This window comes from Eupeodes corollae, chromosome 3 (assembly GCF_945859685.1).
Source record: "Eupeodes corollae chromosome 3, idEupCoro1.1, whole genome shotgun sequence".
NCBI lineage: Eukaryota > Metazoa > Arthropoda > Insecta > Diptera > Syrphidae > Eupeodes > Eupeodes corollae.
Genome location: NC_079149.1, coordinates 108259534 through 108281384, shown reverse-complemented (window position 1 = coordinate 108281384; position 21851 = coordinate 108259534). Strand labels below are relative to the sequence as shown.

The window sequence follows — 21851 nt, the reverse complement described above, 5'->3', positions numbered from 1 at the left end:
GAAAATAGTAAAATACTACTATAGTAGCAAAAACGACAGCAGTGGATGTGAGTATTAAATGTTACACAATTTTTCCGCATAGCCCTCTTTGCGCTAGTGTTTTGTCCGTTAAAAGTGGAACCATCGTGAAGTTGGCTACTAGCAGTCCATGTATAGTATGTCAATGATCGTAACCCTTGATATCATTTATGTCAGTTTGACAAGTCAAGAATTACGATCATTTTTTTTTGTTTATATCGTCGGTCGTCATCGTCGTTGTCGTTGTTGTCGTAGTCTTTTGAGTATTTAATAATTTAATAAATAAAGAAGGTAAATAAATGGTCAATATGTAACAGAAGAAAACATCTTTCATTTAAGTATCATAATTTTAATTTATTTTACTTAATTATAATATACTTAAAAACGAATTTTATTCACATATTACATAATACAGTAATACAATGTGTTGAGTAATAGAAAAAGAAAAAAAAATTATAGTATTTATTCTTTAATATTACTAAAAGAATTTTGTTTTTTTTTTTTGTTAAGAAATTATGTTTATCTGATCTTTAAGACAGAGTTGATCTTATTTTATTATATTCCTTACTTTTAGCAATTTTTTAAATTACAAAGAAACAAAAAGAAAATAATAAAACAAATATGTGCCATTTGTTGATACAAAACAAAAAAGTCAATTAACTTTAACATACAAAAGTTTTCAATTCTCACCGCACATAAATTCTAATGTTAAAATAAATAAACTTTTTAATGTTATTTCAACAAATGGACCCTAAACAGTGTGTGCTCTTGCTACATTCATGTCAATATCTATCTTTGCCCAATTTATTCTAGACACATTAAAGAAACTTTATTGTGATGGTGTTATTTGATTTCTTTTAATTAATTTTTTGTAAGTTTTTATTAAATAAGAAAATGTATTTTCTTAATGCTTATACTTATTTCTTTCGCATTCGAAACATATACGTATATATTACACAAAAATAAGGAAATTAAGAAAGCTATAATATTTTAAGATTAAAAATAAAATTAAACAAAGAAATAATAATAGTAATATATTTATAACGGTTCTTTTCAGTTGCTGATCGCCCAATTTGATGTTTTTCGTTTCGTTTCATTTCGTTTAAATATTATTTGTTTGTTTGTTTAATTAAACGTAAGAAAATACATACACATTTATTATATACTCTTGATTTATTTTGAAGAATTATTTGTTAAAAATTATTGCGCGTTTTGGGCGGGCGAGAGTGTGGAGAGAGAGAGATTGAGACCACCCCACTTCAAACAAAACAGAAACGGCATTTAATCAACCTTGACCACACTGTAGATCTTACGGATGAACCAGAAACATGCAAAGAATCCAATAGTTCCTGTGAGCAGGAAGAAAAGGAACACCATGATGGCGGTGTATCCGAAGTATAAAAATGTCGAAGCTCCATCCTTGATGGAGAGTTTTGTGGCAAAGTAATGACAGCAATAGATGAAGAGATAGGCAGCGGTGAATCCTGATGTGAGGAAGGAACGCCACCACCAATGATAGTCCTCCGCACAAAGATGGAAATAGCAAAGGAGGATTGTGGTCTCAGAGCAGGTTATCACGAGGATGAGGAATACAAGAAAGAGGAATCCAAACATGTAGTACATTTGATTGGACCAGATGGAGTTGAGAATGAAGAAGAGTTGAATGAAAATACAACCGAAGGGCAGCACTCCGCCCATAATTATTCCAGGGATTGGTTGTGTGTATACCGATTGATCGGGAATTTGTCGAGGAATTTGATTCGTTCGTACGGGATGTTCCAATGCCTGTAGAAAAAAAGAAAATGAAATGCAAACCTCATCGAAGAAAAAAAGAGACATTTAAAAACTTACGCGTTTCCTAAATCCAAAGTATGCTCCAACAAAAGTAAGAGGAACAGAGACACCAAACCATAACGCCAGCAATGCCACCAAAGTGCTGAATGGTACAGCTCCTGAGCTACCCTCTCCCCACAGAACCAGATTCATCACAAAGAACAAGCAGAAAACGACACTAAAAAGACAAACATACTCAAAAGTTCCTTCATTATTTCTTCACCAATCGATTTAACATACCCAGGACAAACTATTGATGTAAGCATAACGTTGCTCTTCCACTTAATACCACCAAAGCTTTTATAGATCCTCGCCGACACATAGCCAGCTGGCGTTCCCAGAGAAACATACAAGACCATGGCGCAAGTCATCAGAGCACCTCGATTCGCAGGCGAAAGGAATCCCAAGCAAGCAAATGCCAAAGTAATCAATGTCATGCAAGTAACCTGCACACCAGATCCCAAGAACACCGACAACAGCATTCCCTTTCGTGGGGGACGGAAAACATCACCATGCACCAACTTCCATCCGAACTCCTCCTGAGCATCTTCACCACTTTCCATTTGATTGTAACGGGCAATATCCTTGTGCAGGGTACGAAGCATAATCATGGCAACCATACCCGAGAGGAACAAAACGATAACCAGGGAATTCAGTATGCTGAACCATTGGATGTTCGTGTGGGGCATTGATTCGAGGATGTAATCCCAACGCGACGACCATTTCACGGTGTTGTTCATGATGAACTTAACCGAGTAAGTGTAGGTGATCTGGAGTTTAGTGTTGCGAGGCAAGGTATTTGCTGGAATTTCAATTGCTTCGGGAGAGCCACAATCGGGTTTTTCGGGATTCTTGTGATTTATGGAACGTGGAATAACCTTAACCGAAATTATCCGCCCACCATTATCACCGAAACCAACACCCCATTCCTCGGTGGCACCACTGTGATAGGTTATTGTCAAGTCAACATGGTTAAATGGATAATAGAATCCGGGTTTATTGTAGCTGGGATTGATGGGACAACTTTCATCGCCATCAACCAAATGCCTCACAAGACAACCCATTGGGAAACCAGTACTGCAGTATTGTTTGTCATTTTCCAGAGGATAGCACCAAGTAACTGGCATATTGTCAACTATCCAATGATGTTGATAGTTGAGGCTCATGCCCTTCTTCAGAACCATCATGCGTCGATCACTGTCCGGATCACCACCTGTATATACTTTTGTACATACCTAAAATAATTGGTTTTTGTAATTGTAAAGTTTGGGAGTTCATAAGGGAGCCAATTTTAAATATTCTCACCTTTTCACATTCGACATTCTTTAGGAATTCAATTTTATACGGACCAGGACGTATTCTCTCTCCGAATACAACTTGTCCAAGATTTTCCACCGGTGAGTTACCTTCGTCGATTGTACAGAAATCGAAGTGATGATATTCATAGGGAATAACTGATTCTTCTGTATTCAAGCGGTTGACGTAGAGAGTTACTTCAGACTGAAATGTATGTAAATTATATTATTTAAAAATGATTTTAAAATATCCAAAGCAATGATGTGGAATTGAACTTTACGCGGTGCCAGGAGGAAGAGAAAAATAGAATCATGCAAAAGGTAAAATTAAAAGAATAAATGAGCATCACAGATCAGATCACAGATTTTGTTTTTATTTTTCGAAATCAGTTATTGGTCACGTCACCGCTCCTAGAATTTAATATATCTTTCAATATTTCGTAGATAGTATATGGAGTTCCTTGTGGCCCTTGGTTTTTTAAAAGTTGGCAAAATACAAAGAAGAAATGTATTAAAAAGAGCTTCGCGAAGCGATTGAAATCAAGCAATATTAAAACTTAAATCTTAGTGACGGTTTTAAGCATTCTCGATCAGAATATCTTATGTGTATACAGCGGGGAGCAGAAATGAGTACATGTTTGTTCAATTCTAAACAAATCCGGTTACAATACAAAACAGACAAGAAATTAGTTCTAAGCAAAAAACTAATAAAACAAAAACAAATCCAATGTACTCAACTTTGCACCTGTGAGCTTTTCGATAATTTGCAGCAAAAACATCAAAATTTACAGTTAGATTTGGTTTGTTTTTGATGTGTTTTATTGCGTGAGGTAAGAACTCTTTACAAAATATTTAAAATTAAAATATGTATAAATGAACACAATAATTTCAAAGCTATTTAAAATAATGAGAAAACTATCACGCAAACTGAGGATAGTGTTGTCGTCATGACGGAGAAAGGCTCTTCAACGAGAATGATAGCTAAGCAGCTTAACATAAGCCAATCAGTACGCATTAGAGTGCGGAAAAGGCAAGCTATTGTGTTGCGGTAAAATTTACCACAACAAGTTCCACTAGCCAATCTCATATCTTTTTCCTTTTTTTAACCTTCCTTTCGTCGTTGCGGCTCCAAAAGAGTTCAGTAGAATCCTGCTTTCCTGCCCTGAATCCTGAATCCTGCTTTCCTGCCCTGCTCCTATTGTATTTTGGAAAAGCAAACCAAATAGGTTTCAGTGGTAATGCGGAGTTGTGTGACAGAAGGTCCACATTGTCATTTACTTTAGAAATTTGTGATGGGCGGTATACACAGTTGTGTGACGGATGAGCCACGAAGACAGCCTTATTGAGTATGTGACAGGTGGTCCACACAAGGAGAACACAATAGTGTGCATCCTTTCTATAATTTGCACACCAACCTAAAATTAGTATAGCTTAATGTCCAAAGTGTCGGAATACTAAGTAAGGTCACCTTGCGATATGTTTTTCCCTTTCCCTAAAATTGTCTGCACGGAAGTCTAAGGGTTAACAGTCTAAATCTGGAACTATCGGATTCTGCCTCACAATCTTGGTTGAGGTTCCTAATTACCAGAACGCTTTCCTCAAGTTATTAAACAGAGCCGGTTGGTGGGGGATCATATTCGCGAACTCTCAAAAACTTTCTGTTTCCTTTTTAGACCAATTGGATTCGACGGATAAGAACTGAATCGAGTTCGATTAATAAAATCTAACTTTTTCCAAACCTACCACCAAACTGAGCTACTGGGTGACAGCGTCGGTGGTAAAATTAACAAACCAACCTTTTTGGAATTTGACATGAAATGACATCGTGCGCGCCGGCTACCTACCCATTGTTATTTAAAATCATTTCGTTTTTCTTATAGTTTTGTTTTGTTGAATTTTGCGGATCACGGTTTCGCCAACCTACATAAATCATAATTTAGTATTATAATATAATTCGGTTTGTTAATTTTACAACAGTTGTTCCAAAAGCACAAGCCAGAGGCCGTACAAAATATTAACGGATGCGGACGCATGTCTCATGATTACACAGATGAAAAGAGACAAGTTTTTAACACCAAAGGATGTTTCTTTAGCAATTAATAAGCCCGTTAGCCGATGGACTGCAAGAAAACCCCCCATGTCACTGGCTACATCTCAGCGGTATAAAAACAAAAGCCTGCATTGTCTGTAAAAAATGTAAAGGCACGGTTAAAATTTGTCAACAACATCAACATTGGATAACAGATGGAAAGGTTCGGTGTGGTCAGACGTGTCCGAATTCAACCGGTACCAGTCCGACGGGAAACAATATTGCTGGCGACGTCCTAAGGAGACCATTCAAAGGCATCATGTCAAAGAAACCGTAAAGCACAGTGGGGGAAGCGTCATGGTATGGGGTTTCTTCACATGGTGCCACATTGGACCACTACACAAAATAGATGGAATTATAAAAAAGGAAGATTATTTAAACATTGTGCAGTCACATCTTCCCGACTTTGTTAATATCTGCCCTTATCATGAAAAGGAAGTAATATTTCAACGTATGGTGACCCTAAGCACATGTCCAAAATCGTGAAGAAATGGCTGACCCAACAAAATTTTCAACTAATGCAGTGGCCAGCACACAGTCCGGACCGCAATACCATTGAGAATATGTCGTCAATAGTGAAACGACGGTTAGGACAATACAGATCGACTCCAACGAACCTGCACGAGCTTTGGCAGCGAGTACATCAAGAACAGCAGAGTATTTCAAAAGAAATTATAGAGCATCGAGTGGAAAGTATGCCAAAACGTGTTTAAAGTGTTTTACGTATAAAAACTCTATGGACAAAGTACTAAGAATGATCTTTATTCTTCTTTCCTTTAAAGTCGAAAATTGATAGCATGCGAGTTGTTTTAAGTTTTCGTTTTGTTTTTTCTAGAACTATTTGTTTTCCGTTTTTTATTACAAACCATTTGTTTAAGTACTAAACATGAAATAAAGAACATACACAAATTTTGAATTTCTTTTGTTATATTTATCCTTATGCAGCAATAAGGGCACTAAGTTAAACAAGTCAGTTTTGCTCCCCACTGTAGTTCAATAATAGTTATTCTTCTAAATAGTCTCAATCTCTCCAAGCATCCAGTTTAAAAAGCCCAGGTATTACGCACTACATTTCTTCACAATCACTATCTATTTTTAAAAACGGTCTGTGGAAAAGCTGTCAAACAAAAGGAAATGTATAGCTCTAATTCTAGTGCTCAAGAATATAGATTTCCTCGATACCAGAAAAAAACCGCAGATACGAGTACATAATTAATACTATGTGCCTATTTTACAGAACTGCAGCTAGTATTTCTGTGAACAAATCACTTGGTATAAGAACTGGTATAATAATCAAGTAAAACTTTGATTTAAGGAGTTAGAAACGAGTTCTACATAATACTCAGTTCTAAATCATCAGGATTAGACACTGGTACTTGCTTGAAGAAATGAGCAAGTGTTTAATACTATTTTTTTTTTCAGTTCATGAAGGCGGTTTAAACGTATGATGACGATTTTTAACTCTTTTTCGAAAGCAAAGGCAAGTGCATGGTGTTAATAAAAAATATTTATATGTATGTATCTAAATGTCAAAAGGCACTGTACCGAACAAAAATATTTAACAATATAGAAAATGAAGAGAAGACATCTTTGGTGGCATAATCGGGAGATACAGCCTAATCGGGAGACACCACCCCCGACAACGGATTCAGGCTGGTCGATTTCGCTGCGGGGCGAGACGTTCTGGTAGCTAGTACGCAGTTCACACATCTCAATATCCATGGAAATCTAATGATCAATCAACTGTCAACCAGATTGACCACATTGCGATCGACGCACGACACTTCTCCAGAATAGAGGATATCCGAACTTTTCGAGGGGTCAACATTGACTCGGACCACTACCTCATTGTAGCCAAGGTACGGCTATGGATATCCCGGTCCAAGCCAAAACAAGGAAGTACTGTGAGAAGTTTCGACGTTAGACCGCTACAATCGCAGGAGACTGCCATGTCCTTTTCCGATCGAGTCTCAAGTAACCTCTTAAGGAGTCCTATGCTGCCTGAATTAGATAGAGGGATGTCACAATAATAATGAGGTTCATAAATTTTACCAAAAGGTAAAAAACCTCCAAGGGTACCAGCCACGAACCGAAGCCTGTAAAGACGATCAGGGGAACATCGTAGTAGAACCGCGGTCTATGTTGAGAATATGGAAAGACCACTTCTCTAAATTATATAACGCCACTCAACCTAGGCGACCCAGGTCAACAATTCCGCCTACCCGACCTAGACGAAGTTCGTTGACGAACTATTTAAAGCAGCAGGCGATGACTTGGTAGGGAACATGCACATGCACTCATCTGCAAAATATGGTCGAAAGAAAGCATCCCCGATGAGTGGAATCTAAGCATAGTTTGCCCGATACATAAAAAAGGAGACCTTCTAAATTACGCCAACTACAGATGCATCAGTCTCCTTAGCATTGCATATAAGATCCTTTCTGCCGTATTATGTGAACATCTGAAGCCGTTCGTCAGTGTGGCTTCAGACCAGGAAAATCCACTATATCGACCAAATATTTAACAATATTTTCACAATGCGGCAGATCTTCCAAAGGTGCATCCATCTACTCGGATACACAGATGATATTGACATAATTGGAAGATCAAAGCGTGATGTCAGTGGAGCGTTCTTGAGCATTGCGGTTTAGTGGTCAATGACGGCAAGACCAAGTATATGCTGTCATCAAAAAAGGACATTGAACAGTGACGTCTTGGACAAAACGTCACCATGGACAGCTATATCTTCGAGGTAGTTAATTACTTTGTCTACCTAGGCACCACTATAAACACAGACAACGACACCAGCGCTGAAACTAAGTGAAAAATAACTCTTGCAAATCGCTGCTTCTTCGGACTTAGAAGGCAATTGAGAAGTAAAGTCCTCTCTCGAGCATCTAAAATCACCATCTAAAAGACACTCATCATCCCGGTTCTCATTTATGGCGTTGAGGCCTGGACTCTGTCAAAGAAGGTTGAGTGCGTCTTAGGATGCTTCCACTGACCTGAATTAAAGTCCAACGACTTAGAGCGAATGGACATCAACGCTCCAGCCCGGAAGGTCTTCGAATCCAATCGCGAGGGACGGCGCAGTAGAGGAAGACCGCGACTCAGGTGAGACAGTCAGGTGAGTGAAGACCTCAACCAACTTGGCGTGCGAAACTGGAGACAGATAGCTAGGGACCGAGCTAGCTGGAGACGCAGGTTGGTTGAGGCCCAGATCCTCCCCGGACTGTAGTAAGTAAGTAAGTGCTTTAAAAATTGCCTTTCAATTAAGGCAACTTTATTGGAAAGAGAACTGGAAAGTTAATCAAGAAAAAGCTATTGCACCTAAAATTGATTGAAAAATATTTTTTGAATTCTTATTTCTCTTACTTTCAGTGCAATTGCGTGTCAACCAACTACGACACCTTTTAATACAAACTCTTTAAAATTTACTTTCATTTGTATAAACCAATTACGTTTTGAACATCGAAAAACATAATTACAAGGATAACTTTCAAATTCATGACGCTATGAATCTGTGTTCATGTTTATCTTATTTTTATTAATTTTTCTATCGAGTTTCCTCCCATAGATTACTTAAGACTTGATTTATATTTAAAATTCCATTTAATTTTTTAATTTAAACACACTCCCTTCAAGAGTTAAATTTTAATTTAAAAGTCTCATACAAATTCTGAATAATTTATAATTATAGTTATTTTTTCAGTTTCAGTTTATTTCTTTTTAAAGCTTAAACAAACAGATATCTTATAAATTTGTGAGAGCCTATGACTTAACTTTAGATAACAATTCAAAATAAAAAAAATACAAAAGAAAATAATATAAAATAAAATAAAATTAAAAAAAAAGAAAAGAAAAACAAATATTCATCGTTAAAATACTATTTGACTTGAAAACAAGGGAATAATAGAAATAAAAGAAGAAAAAATAAAAGAAAAAGATAGTAAAAGTATTAAATGATTTTATGAGGAAGTGAGTTCCAGAGGCGACATGCAGCGAAATTGCCTTTCCGAGGTCAAACAGCGTGGCAAAATTATGTTGAAATTCTGATTTTTTCAAAGAGATAAGCTGGTTGACGTGTTTTCAAGATTTTAAAGACAATTATCAATGTGCGAAGCTTCATGAAGTCATTTAATGGCATATTAAGGAGAATCTCTTGCAAATGTGAAACATAGTCGTACCTTCTTAACCCAAAGATGTATCGAATGATTCTATTAAATAGATTCTATTCTATGTTTAGTTTATTTTTGCTGATGGAATCGCAGTTGTTAAAAAAATTTACATCCATGAGTGAGAACAGGTATAACTAGGGTCCTTGCTAGCATTAGCCTGGTTTTAAATGGAGTAATGTTTTGGGCGGTCCACAGCGTTCTATAAGTTTTACCTATCAATTAGTTGATGTGATCATACCAGGTCAATGGTCAATTTAAGATTACACCATTCTAATGGGTTCTCGTTTAGAATTATGGAAGGAAAGTATGTTAAATCTAATTCTTTTCTTGATAAAACCAGGCATTTGCATTTGCTTGCGTTGAGAATCAACCCATTGCAATTACAAGACGCCAAGTAGGATATTTTTTCTAGTTTTAATTCAGGGTGAAAACGCAGTCTTCAATTAAACCCAAAGGACAGCTTTTGTAAATTTGAATGTCATCGGCATAAAAATGTGTTGATACTTCATTTATGATGAAACCGATTTCATTCACATATAATGAAAATAGAAGGGGGGGAATTGATACTTGGTGAACTTCTTGTTGAATCGGAAGAAAATCGGAGAGATTTTCATTTAAGAAAACGGCTTGCTTTCTATCATTCAAAAAGGAAGAAAGCAGTTTAATAGCTTCTAGACATATGTTGAATCTGTCACACAGTTTATTTAGAATCATCGAGAGGTTTTGAAAATTCTAGTAGGGTACTTTATCAATTTCGACTTCAGTCCTTATGTCTTTGATTATTTTAGTAAAAGCCGTTATACAGCTATGGTGTGCACGAAAACCCGATTGATGAAGCTGCTTAATTCTTTTTACATTATCCTTTCACAGACTTTAGATAGAAAAGGAAGTATTCAAATCGGTCTCAATTCTTTACAAAGCGGGTTTTTGGGGATAAGAATTATTTTTGCTTTTTTCTATTGATGCGGGAAAATACCAGTGGTAAGGATTGTATTAATATTGTATATAATTTTTTGAATCGTATATTTCTTTCTTGGACAAAGATATTTAAAAGACTTAGCGAAACGGAACATTTTTTAGGTATGACAAAATATATTATAAACAAATACAACACAATTTCCAATACGACGGTTTTCCAGATAAACTAGGTCCATTAAGGCACAGTCCAACCAATAATCTTATATGTACATGATTTTTGAACTTTTTTAAAACGATTTTTTTGAAACTGTGTAAAATGGATTGTATACGAATGAAGCGTATTCCAAATATAAACAGACAAGTGGACTTGACCCGCCTTTATTGCATATGGTTTACTAAATTCAGAGCACTTTAAGAAACTAAGCATTGAATTAGCCTTTGCCATTTTATTTAGCTTTTCTTAAAAAATTACTGATCTTTCAATTTCAATATTGAAGGCAACATTGGAAATTATTTTTATTATATTTATTAAACAAGTAATAAATTACAGGTTAATATAAAATTATTGAGCTTCTAGCTGCAAAGGCCTCGCTCTATAATTAATTTTACACACATACATCTACATATATAATGGTTTCAATTTCAATTTCTAAGAGAATTTCATTGATCTTAATTATATTTGACAAATTTGGGTATCTCAGCGTTTGGATGATGTTGTTTCCATTAAGAATTTTCTTAATGATTGGCGTAGTTCTGTTTCAGTTTTGGAGCAGGTGTTGGAGGTCAGGTGTTGGAGGTCAGGTGTTGGAGGTCAGATGTTGGATTGCAGGTAGGACAAATGGGAGGAGGTTCTTTTTTGAGGAGGTGGAGGTAGGTGGCAGAAGTATGGTCAAGTCGGAGTCGAGTACTTTTTTATTTTTGATGTTTCGCTGTTTGTAGGGTATAAAGGTTTTGATTTGGTTGGATTCACTATTACATGGTGGTGATTGTATATTTCCCATTTGTTTAGGTGCTGGTCAGTTTTCTTGTTAGATTGTTCACAAGGTCATTCTTGGTGTAAATATTATAGAGGTGCAATTGAATATTAAGAATGAAACAACAACAACTTGTGTGTGCTACCACCAAGTTCATAGGCTGGAGTTATAGCTATTTCACGGGGACCAACCCGATCATCAGACTCCTTTTTAGTGGTGCTTAATCGCTTTATGTTCAATTTAATTTTTGAAGAACTTTTGCCCGAGCTGGGCTTGAACAAGCGATCTAGCGTGTGAGGAGCTAGTGCACTACGCACTACGCCACCGCACCCACATGAAAGTTGTAAGCCAATTACAGGTTTTTTCGTTCTATCGAACTATACTGAACCGATTAGCATTTTTCTAAGCACACACAAGTAATTGTTGTTGTTTTATTCAGGTTCCTTCTATTATCTCCTCTCTTTTTCATAAGCCAACGATTTCGATTGGATTCGTATGAGGAGGGAGATGAGGCGAAAGAGTTGACACGGGTCAAGATTTTTAATTTTTACAATTCTAGGGAGGTTTTTTGTATGAAATTTTATACGCACAGTTTAAGGCAGCTGCTTGCCGAATTTACAATTGAATATTTAGAATGAAATTTATAGAGGTAGGTTGGTGACTTGCTTGCAAGGCTGGCAGCTTTATCCGCAAGCTCATTGCCACGGATGCCAAAGTGTACATTGGTCCACATTAGTTTTATGTGCTGGTTTGAATTTACCAATAAGGAACGATATTGTTGATGAGATTGGTGGATTTGTTGTTGGTATTTTTGACAGCTTTGATCGTAGGGAAACTTTCTGTACATATAATCTGCTCATAATCCTTCTTTTATGGCTGAATCACAAACACGCTTCAGCTTCGGCTTCACCTGACGTTTACGAGTTCAGCCACAGGAATTCGACCTCACGTTTCGTTTGACAATCGTAAGGAAAAGAACGTAATGTAACGTTATGTGACTCCATACGGAAGTTCTAGTTCAATTATCAATTATCTGAACATTTGCTTTGTCTGGCAGCTCAACAGTTGTGAAAAAAATTCAACAAACAAAATATTTTTTGGAGGGATGAAATAATAGAAATGTCATTCAAAGCAACCTCGAAGCAGGCCCACCGTAATTTCTTTTCCTGTTCAGTGTTAAGCGATTAAGGAAGTCTTGTCTTGTCTCAAAGAAAATGTGATATCAACATCTGATATCCGTATTTTCTCCGACAGCCAGGCCGCTATCAAATCTCTGGACTCTGTCTCTACAAACTCTATAACAGTCCATAACTGTCGAGCATCTCTAATGGAGATAGCGCAGCAGTTTAATATTCACCTTTGCTGGGTGCCGGGCCATAGACATTCCAGGTAACTGTAAGGCAGATGAACTCGGTACAGTACAGCCCATCCTACCACGTATGGCAAGTACTGGCATACCAATCGCTACTTGTAAACTTCTACTAATGCAAGACGCTGCGAGGAGGGCAGGCACCAGGTGGACCAACATCACCACGTGTCAAGCCACAAAAAACATCTGACCAACACTGGATTTAAAACGTTCAAGGTGCTTGCTCTCTCTAAGCAGATCGCATATAAGCTCGATAATAGGTGTCATAACCGGACACTGTCTAATAGGAAAGCACGCCACGAGACTAGGCGTATTTTCAAATGACTTTTGCAGAAGCTGTATGGACGAGGAAGAGGAAGAAACGGTTCTTCATCTTCTCTGCACATGCCCTGCTCTAGCTCGAAAACGCAAGAATTACCTAGGAGAATTCTTCTTTAACGATCTAAATCATATCAGTATAATCAGCCTCTCACGTTTCTTAAGGGACTCTAACTGGTTCCATTGAGCTTAGGAGGAAGCCTCAAGATTCATGTGGTATCACAATGGGCCATTAAACTGGCTTAAGTGTGTCCGTTTCCACCTTGGACAGCCACTATAACCTAACCTAACCTAACCTCAGTGTTAAGTTGACTTCTTTGTGGATTAACGATTTCGACGAAAATAAAATAGAGGCAGTATTTTAAAGACTTGTGCTTGGTTAAAATGTCACATATAAATTGAAATGCAATAGGGAACAGAACTACAGATAATAGGGATTCCTGAGGTATTCCGTTATGTAGTCTGTAGTTAGTAGCAGAATAGGAATTATTAGTTTTTATGCAAAATTTTCTATTTGTAAGAAAAGCTTTAACATAATAAAAAATATTATATTCAAAGTCTAGGGTGAGTATAGATGCATGGTTTTTGGAGCTCAGTGCTCTAGAGATATAGTCATCTATAAAAAGCAGGCCGTCTGTACATCCCCGATTAGTTTTAAATGTTACTTGATTTAGGCTAAAAAGTTGTGCAGATTCTGCACACCACATAGTTCGTTTTGCGATCATTTTGTAGAGGATTTTAGTGGTACATGAGAGGAGAGAGATGGATGGGAAGCTGTCTGGAATTAGTTTATCTTTGTTAGGTTTAGAAATCGGAAGAGTTGCGGCAGTTTTCCAGCTTTGGGGAATGACTGCGGTTTTAAGAATCGTATTGATTCAGAAGTCTTTGCTTTGTCTCAGCTGGGAGGTTTTTAATCATAGGGTGCGGTATTCTGTCCCTGTTTTTAATTTTACCTTTTAGTTTATAAAGACAGGCTTCCAGTTCAACCATAGAGATTTCACACTTAATGAGTTGGGCTTGGGAATTAGATTAGAAATATTATAACTCGATCTTCAAAATGAAAAAGAATTACGCTTGCTAATATTAGGGAAAAGAATTCACTTTGATAATTAAGGCAGTCACTCCTAACTTTAGAAAATTGTTTAAAATTGTCGTGAAATAACAGTATAAAATAAATTTAAAATAATAATGCACCTATGTGGCTACCCTGAGGGACACCAGAAGAAACAAGCGAGGAAAACCATCTAGACTAGCATTTAAACATCGATTAAGCTTCTTTAGTCTATTGATCTCAACTGTTCGTATACGTATTATATTTGTTTTAAAAGTTCTTGGAAAAAACTTTAACAATTACAACTACAATAATTTATTGGCTGCATTACTATTCTATTATTATTTTTAATAATAAAACACAAAATATTGTTAAATATGTGCAAACTCTTATAAGATTACTTAAAACAATTTTTGATATCGAGTTGTTTTTTTCTATTGAGGCATAGAGCTACATAATATAATTGCATTGCATTGTACTCTTATCATTTGTTTGAACACATGCGTTTTGATGATCCAACTGTAGACAGCATATCAAGTGCATGCATTTGTAATCTTGTATCATATTGCCAACTCGACGGAGTCTTGAAAAGTTTATTGTGTCCAATTAAAAGATAGGAACATGGATATTAGATTTTCTTTATAAATTAAATACCTACAAAAACGAGGATTTATTTTTGCATTTTAAGATAATTAACTCAAAATGAAATGTTTAAAAATAAAGTTAATAATCTTTTCTTTCTTTCTCTCTGTTTGGTCTTTAAAGCCAACAACTCTTTGGTATGAATCATTTTAATTTAATGCACAAAAAAACATAACTAACTTTGTTGGTTTAATTACAATACAAAGCAGCGGCAGCAATGGGGAACTGAGTCCGCGTGTAAGTAGGTATAGCGATAAGGCACTTCCTCAAATATAATTCGTCTGGTTTTACATTTTTATAGGGAAGACGACGCTACGGGGATTATTGAACCTACATTATGTACATCTGTGTTTCGCAATTGAATTTGAATATCAGATTATATTGATAGCAATAGCAACGTAAACATAGCCTAATCAACGAAAAAAGCACTTGAGACAATTAAAAGTGTTTTGCAAGTGCATCTGCCTGTAGAAGCAAACCGAGTCGAACAACCAAGTTCGGTGGTTCGACTAGAGTAGACAAGAATTTTGCAATTCTGTTGTGATGATAAGCAAAGGGTTGCTCATAAGTAGAGGCTTATAGAGACCTAGAGAATGACCAAATCATTTTTAGAAGGTATCTCTTACCTTACAGGGTCCAGTTGATTCAGATTTTCGGCAATAATTAACTGGTGCCAATCCGGGCAGATAGAATTGATAACTCAGGTCGATTTGCTGTTGAAGGAGCACCATCATCAACAAAATGGACAGCGACGAAATTGTATTCCATTTTCGTGTCATTTTTGCAAAGAAGAGAAAAATATACGACAAAAAAAAAGAAAAACACGTTGCTATCACAAGTTAGTTTTTTTGTTAGTGGGTTTTTGCGATTTTTAATTGCAAATCGCAATGTGGCGGATTGAGTTTAAAATGTTTTTAAAACAATTAAATTTAGTTTATTTGTTAAATACGTGTAAACAAATTGCGAACTTTTTCGTAAAATTCTATGGACGACATGACAGGAACGTCACCACCTAGAAGTTTTTTTTTCTTTCTTCTTTTATTGCTTTTTTTCCTTTGGTTCGTTCGGTTTTCTTGTTTCCTTTAATGTGTGTCGGCCGTTGAGTCGGTAGAATAGAGGGAGATGGAAAATTATTGTTTGAAATAGGAAATGAATGTATTCAGTAGTTAATTTTTGTAAGGCTTTGTTTCTACTAGCAAGCATGGATGTTTTATGAAACTACATTTTTGCAGTCTATTTTTTATGTTTTGAGATTTTTTCATTTAAAGTTTGAAATCAACATATCGTCATATTTCGGGAGTTTAAAAAAATAAAAAGGTGGAGCTTAGGAATTTCGGCTGTATATTTATTTTGTAATTTCCGTAAACTTTCGCTAAAAATGGACTAGGAGACATTTCAAAAAACGAGGGCGATATGAAAGCGATATATGTAATATTTCGAATGTAACCAAATTCTTGATCATTGCCATTTATTATAATCACTAAAGTTACAACGCAAAAAATTAGAGTTGTATTTATAATCAAATGCCACATGGTGTAAGGTGGAATATAATTTTATTTTAGTTTGTAAAACGTGAAAAACGAATAAAAAAATACATTTCTGTCAGAAATTGGGAGTTGTCAAATTGTGAATGACAAATGACAATAGTGTATTTCTTAAGTTTATAGTAAAAGAGCAAAAGTGTTACTTATATTAATGTTATAGTTAAGCACATTCCATTTTAAAAAGCCTTTTGTTTTTATATGAACTGTTTAAGCTGTCTTGTTTTGATATTCGACAAGTAAAAACTACTCAATTACTATAATGAGAGTAATGTACTATTCAACAACATTATTAAACATGACATTATTAAAATTCAATACAAAATGGTGATAAATTTGCAGTTGTAGTTTGAATAAAAGATTACTGACAGTGATATTTCACGAAGAAGAAGACAAATCAAAAATAATGTCTATGCTGTAGTATAAAATTAAGGCAACTATCATTAATAATGTGTAATTCCCCTTATGTTTAGGTTTCAGAGTTTCGTAGCTAGATGTCGCACGCTGAGCGCGAAACTCTGAAACCTGAGACATAGAAGCGAGACAAAAGGTTGTTTGGCTCGCTCTCATAAAAATTTGTATTCTAACGTCTATTCTATTCTATTCAACGGACGCGCCCAAGCCAGTCGAATTAGATTTGTAGTCTTTAAATAAGAGTTATATTTTAATAAAGAAATTATATACCACAACGTCAGATGTGGGGTAATACACCAAAAGAAAACTAAATTATTGTGTATATTACCTCTTTTTGCGGATTTAAAGCCAGCTATGACAAAACTCAACAAAGCACAATTGGTTGAAGCACTTCAGAGCGCTGGAGTAGATGTGCCAGACACGGCTTCTCTAGCTCAACTTCGGGCATTGTATGAAAGTACAGTTACAGTGGCACCCCAACAACCTTCTGGTGAGTTAACTGAGAAAACTCCACCTTCTGCTGAGCTAACCGAGGAAACTCCACCTTCTGCATCTCCGAATGGAGAGAATACTTCCGAAACACTGGCCGCTTCTGATAACAGGCACAGTAATACAGCTTCTGATGTCCAAGACTTGGAAGAAGAACAAGAGCTGGCCAGACTTGAGCGTCGGAAAAAAATCCTTGAGCTAAGGAAAGAATTGGACCAGATGGAAGCGCCCACAACATCTTCGGTTGCACCATGGCGTGCAGTGGACTTCTCAGACATCGAAAATGCTGTTCCTGCATTCAACGGTGACGATCCATACAGCATCACTAAATGGATAGTTGACTACGAAGATGTGACCGACTCGCTGGGATGCGATGACCGATGCAAGTACTTGTCTGCACGCCGTCTCATGCAGGGAACTGCGAAAATGCTGTTACGCACGGTCTACGTTGACAACTGGGATTCTTTGAAGCAAATACTTATCAAAGAATTCGACCATAAGATGAGCAGACAGCAGGTCTATCGTCAACTGAGTGAGAGAGTACGTCGTCAGGGCGAGCCACTTCTTCGATATGTCATATGTATGCAAGAACTTGGGTCACATGCTGAAATCGATGAGGCAGAGTTGATCGAATTCATTATCGATGGTTTGAGGGATTCACCAGCAAATGTCTCTATTCTTTTTGCCGCCAAAACTATAGTAGAGCTCAAAAACCTCTTGCCACGATACGAAAAAAGAAGAGTTCCGAGGACTATGGTTGCTAGGGCAACAACTTCTGGAGGAAATATGGTTCCCTCAACTTCAGCATCAAACAACGAGCAGTCCAAGAGATGTTTTAATTGCTCAAAGTATGGGCACATCGCAGCAAAATGTCCAAAGGAGCAACGACCAGCTGGATCCTGTTTCAAATGTGCTGACGAGGGGCACACTTACAAAAACTGCCCTTATATTGTGAAGACCAGAGTTGGAGCCGTGAACCGGGATGCCCTACATGATGACACCAAGGAGCTGACTCAGAGTTTGGATGCTGTTCAGATGGTGAGTGTCGCCTTTATGACAAATAAGAATAAGTGCACAAAATTTATCGATTGTTGTTCTCTTTTGGATACCGGTAGTCCGATTAGTTTCATACGAAAGTCTGTTCTGCCTGAAGAAATTAACGTTCAAGAATCATTAACGTATTCAAGATTTAAAGGATTAGGAAACATTAAACTCTTTACGTACGGTACGATTAATTGTTATATTAATATAAAAGATAATTTAAATCTTGTTTCCCTTATGGTTATTCCAGATGAAGTAACTCCTATACCTTTACTTATTGGTCGTGATCTCCTTGAAATCTTTAATATAAAACTTAACATGAACTGTAATAAAGTTAATATAACTTCTGAGCAGTGTCAAAATGAAATTTGTTCGAATAAAGTTTTTCTTTCTAACCAATTGTATATGTGCACTTATTCTGATGAAAAAACCGAACCTTCAGAGTGTAGTCATTATAAGAACAACATAAATGATGTTTTTGGGAGCAGCGTATTAGCCGGTGAATTAAAGATACAACCTAAAGAACTTAGTGATTGCTTCAAAGACAAGTTGAATACATTTGATCATGATCGGATTAAGCTTAAAGACGATCTTGATGTGAAGAGAGAATACAATAATGTTGAGGTAGATAGTGATTTATTTGGCTGCCATGCTTTTGAGATTATATGGGATAGAAAAGATTATATAGATATTGATTCAAATCTTAGTTTAGACATTTCAAAAACTATTAAAAATATAGTATCTCAAAATTATTTGAATTTTGATAAAACTATGGTTTCACCAAAGGATTTTGAGATGCACATTAGACTTACATCTGATATTCCTGTTTGTTTTGCTCCGCGAAGGCTATCAGTCTCAGAAAAAGGTACTGTGAGTGAAATAATAAAAGACCTATTGGAAAAACGAATTATTCAGCCAAGTAGTTCTCCGTATGCTGCACCAATAGTTTTAGTTAAGAAAAAATCTGGTGAAACCAGAATGTGTATAGACTATCGAGCATTGAACAAACGTACAGTAAGAGATCCTCATCCAATACCATTGATAGACGATTGCATTGAATACCTGGAGGGGAAGAAGGTTATGACCTTATTAGACCTTAAGAGTGGGTTTTACCAGGTAAAGGTAGCAGCAGATTCAACACAATTAACATCTTTCGTAACCCCGAACGGTCAATGGGAATTTCTTAAAATGCCTTTCGGCCTTAAGAATGCGCCCAGTGTTTTTCAGAGATTCATAATTCAAATTTTTCGTGAATTTATAGACAGAGGAGATATAGTTGTCTACCTAGATGATATATTAATTGCTAGTAAAACTATTACTGAACATTTTGAGATACTTACTAAAATTTTATGTTGTGTAGCGAAGAATGGGTTGGAGCTCAACTTGTCAAAATGTCGCTTTGCATATTCGAAACTTGATTACTTAGGGTTTAAAGTAACGGAACATGGCATCCAACCTAGTGATTCCCATATTCGAGCGATTGCTCAATATCCTGTGCCTAAAGACAGAAAGAAATTGCATTCATTTTTAGGACTTTGTTCATACTTTCGCAGGTTTGTCGAATCCTTTTCAAGAATAGCAAGACCTCTTTATAATTTATTAAAAGCTGAAACTCCTTTTAGATTTACTTCCGAATGCGAAGATGTTTTTCAGACTTTAAAGGAACGGTTAACATCTCCACCTGTATTGGCAATCTATAGTCCAAGGAAAGAAACAGAACTGCATTGCGATGCAAGTTCATTAGGGTATGGTGCAGTTCTACTCCAACGACAAGAAGATGATAAATTACATCCGGTAGCATTCTTCTCTAAAAGCACCACTGATCAAGAGGCCAAATACCATAGTTTTGAATTGGAAACTTTAGCCATAATTTCAGCTTTACGTCGGTTCCGTGTTTATTTGCAAGGTATTCCTTTTACAATCGTAACTGATTGCAGTTCTTTAACAATGACACTGAACAAAAAGAATGTTAATCATAGAATTGCTCGATGGGCCTTAGAGCTGGAGGATTATGATTATAAGGTCAAACATCGTAGTGGTGCCAATATGAATCATGTTGATGCCTTAAGCAGATGTAATGTTATATCCGTTATTGACTCTGAGGATGTTGATTTCCAACTCAGAGCAGCCCAAAATCGAGATGTAAAGATTTTGGAAATGAAAAACAAACTATATTTAAAAGATAATAATTCGTTTTTAGTTCAGGATGGTATTGTCTTCAAAAAAAATAAAAATGGTAAACTTCGATTCTATGTCCCATCTGAAATGGAAACTAATGTTATAAGAATGATCCATGAGAAAATTGGGCATTTAGGTGTAACAAAAAGCTCTGATCAAATTGGCCGTCACTATTGGTTTCCGAATGTTCAGGAAAAAGTTGAAAAATACATTAAAAATTGTATCCGTTGCATAATGCACTCAGCACCAGTTCGATCTAATATACGCAATTTGTTCAATATTCCTAAGGAGCCCATTCCATTCCATACAATACACTTGGATCATCTTGGTCCTCTCCCTTCAATAAAGTCAAAGAGAAAACATATATTAGTGGTAATAGATGCATTTACAAAGTTCACTAAATTATACCCAGTTGTATCTACAAGCTCAAAAGAAGTATGTGCAGCACTAAGAAAATATTTTGAGTATTACAGTAGGCCATCAAGAGTAATTACTGATAGGGGAACCTGCTTTACATCACTAGAGTTTAGTTCATTTGTTATAGACCAGAATATAGATCATGTTAAGGTGGCAGTTCATTCGCCACAGGCCAATGGTCAAGTAGAGCGAGTCAATAGGGTATTAACTGGCATGCTTGCTAAGCTTTCGGAACCAATCGAGCACTCAGATTGGGTTGTTACTTTAACACAAATAGAATTCGGACTAAATAACACTATACATCGCGCTATTCAAAATACACCAAGTCAATTGTTATTTGGTATTAACCAAAGGGGAGTAGTAATCGACAAATTAACAGAATTTCTTGATGATAAACAATTAAGTCAACTGGAAAGAAATCTTGAATTGTCAAGAGAAAAGGCTTCAGAAGCAATCACTAAGATTCAGGAATATAATATTAAATATTTTAATGAGCATAATAACCCGGCACGTATATACGATGAGGGTGATTATGTAGTAATAAAAAATGTAGATACAACAACCGGTGTAAATAAGAAATTGGTTCCAAAGTTCAGAGGCCCATACGTTGTTTACAAAATTCTACCTAATGATAGATACGTAATACGCGATATCGAAGGTTGTCAAATCACACAGCTGCCATATGATGGCATTGTCGAGTCTCGAAATATTCGACTTTGGAAGAATCGAGACTCTGAAGGTTCGGTTGATTAAGGGCGACACCTACCATCTCATGATTATAACTTAAGACTTGTTTGTTTAATTTAATCGTGGGCGATCAAATTGTCAGATTGGCCGAGTTGTAGTATAAAATTAAGGCAACTATCATTAATAATGTGTAATTCCCCTTATGTTTAGGTTTCAGAGTTTCGTAGCTAGATGTCGCACGCTGAGCGCGAAACTCTGAAACCTGAGACATAGAAGCGAGACAAAAGGTTGTTTGGCTCGCTCTCATAAAAATTTGTATTCTAACGTCTATTCTATTCTATTCAACGGACGCGCCCAAGCCAGTCGAATTAGATTTGTAGTCTTTAAATAAGAGTTATA

At 36.3% G+C, this 21851-nt stretch overlaps 1 protein-coding gene and 1 long non-coding RNA gene across 2 annotated transcripts; both read right to left on the bottom strand.

The window, feature by feature from the left end:
- Nucleotides 1-1039: 1039 nt before the first annotated feature.
- LOC129949613 (transmembrane 9 superfamily member 2) lies at nucleotides 1040-15722 on the bottom strand. The gene is made up of 5 exons (XM_056061178.1): nucleotides 15312-15722; nucleotides 3157-3351; nucleotides 2092-3086; nucleotides 1870-2029; nucleotides 1040-1803 (listed from the first exon to the last, which is right to left on the bottom strand). The coding sequence occupies exons 1-5, from the start codon at nucleotides 15462-15464 to the stop codon at nucleotides 1300-1302; spliced, it is 2007 nt and encodes a 668-aa protein (XP_055917153.1). The 5' UTR covers nucleotides 15465-15722; the 3' UTR covers nucleotides 1040-1299.
- A 4622-nt stretch (nucleotides 15723-20344) lies between these two features.
- On the bottom strand, nucleotides 20345-21838 carry LOC129951061 (uncharacterized). Its single transcript, XR_008782128.1, has 2 exons — nucleotides 20757-21838; nucleotides 20345-20685 (listed from the first exon to the last, which is right to left on the bottom strand). It is a non-coding gene; the product is annotated as an uncharacterized LOC129951061 (long non-coding RNA).
- Between the last annotated feature and the right edge of the window lie 13 nt (nucleotides 21839-21851).

Excerpts from the sequence above, each read along its gene's own strand:
- LOC129949613 (XM_056061178.1), bottom strand. The coding sequence starts at position 15,464 with ATGACACGAAAATGGAATACAATTTCGTCGCTGTCCATTTTGTTGATG. Across the intron at positions 3,352-15,311 it reads AATCAACTGGACCCTGTAAG|TCTGAAGTAACTCTCTACGT; the intron begins GTAAGAGATACC and ends CATACATTTCAG. Across the intron at positions 1,804-1,869 it reads ACTTTGGATTTAGGAAACGC|GCATTGGAACATCCCGTACG; the intron begins GTAAGTTTTTAA and ends TTTTTTCTACAG.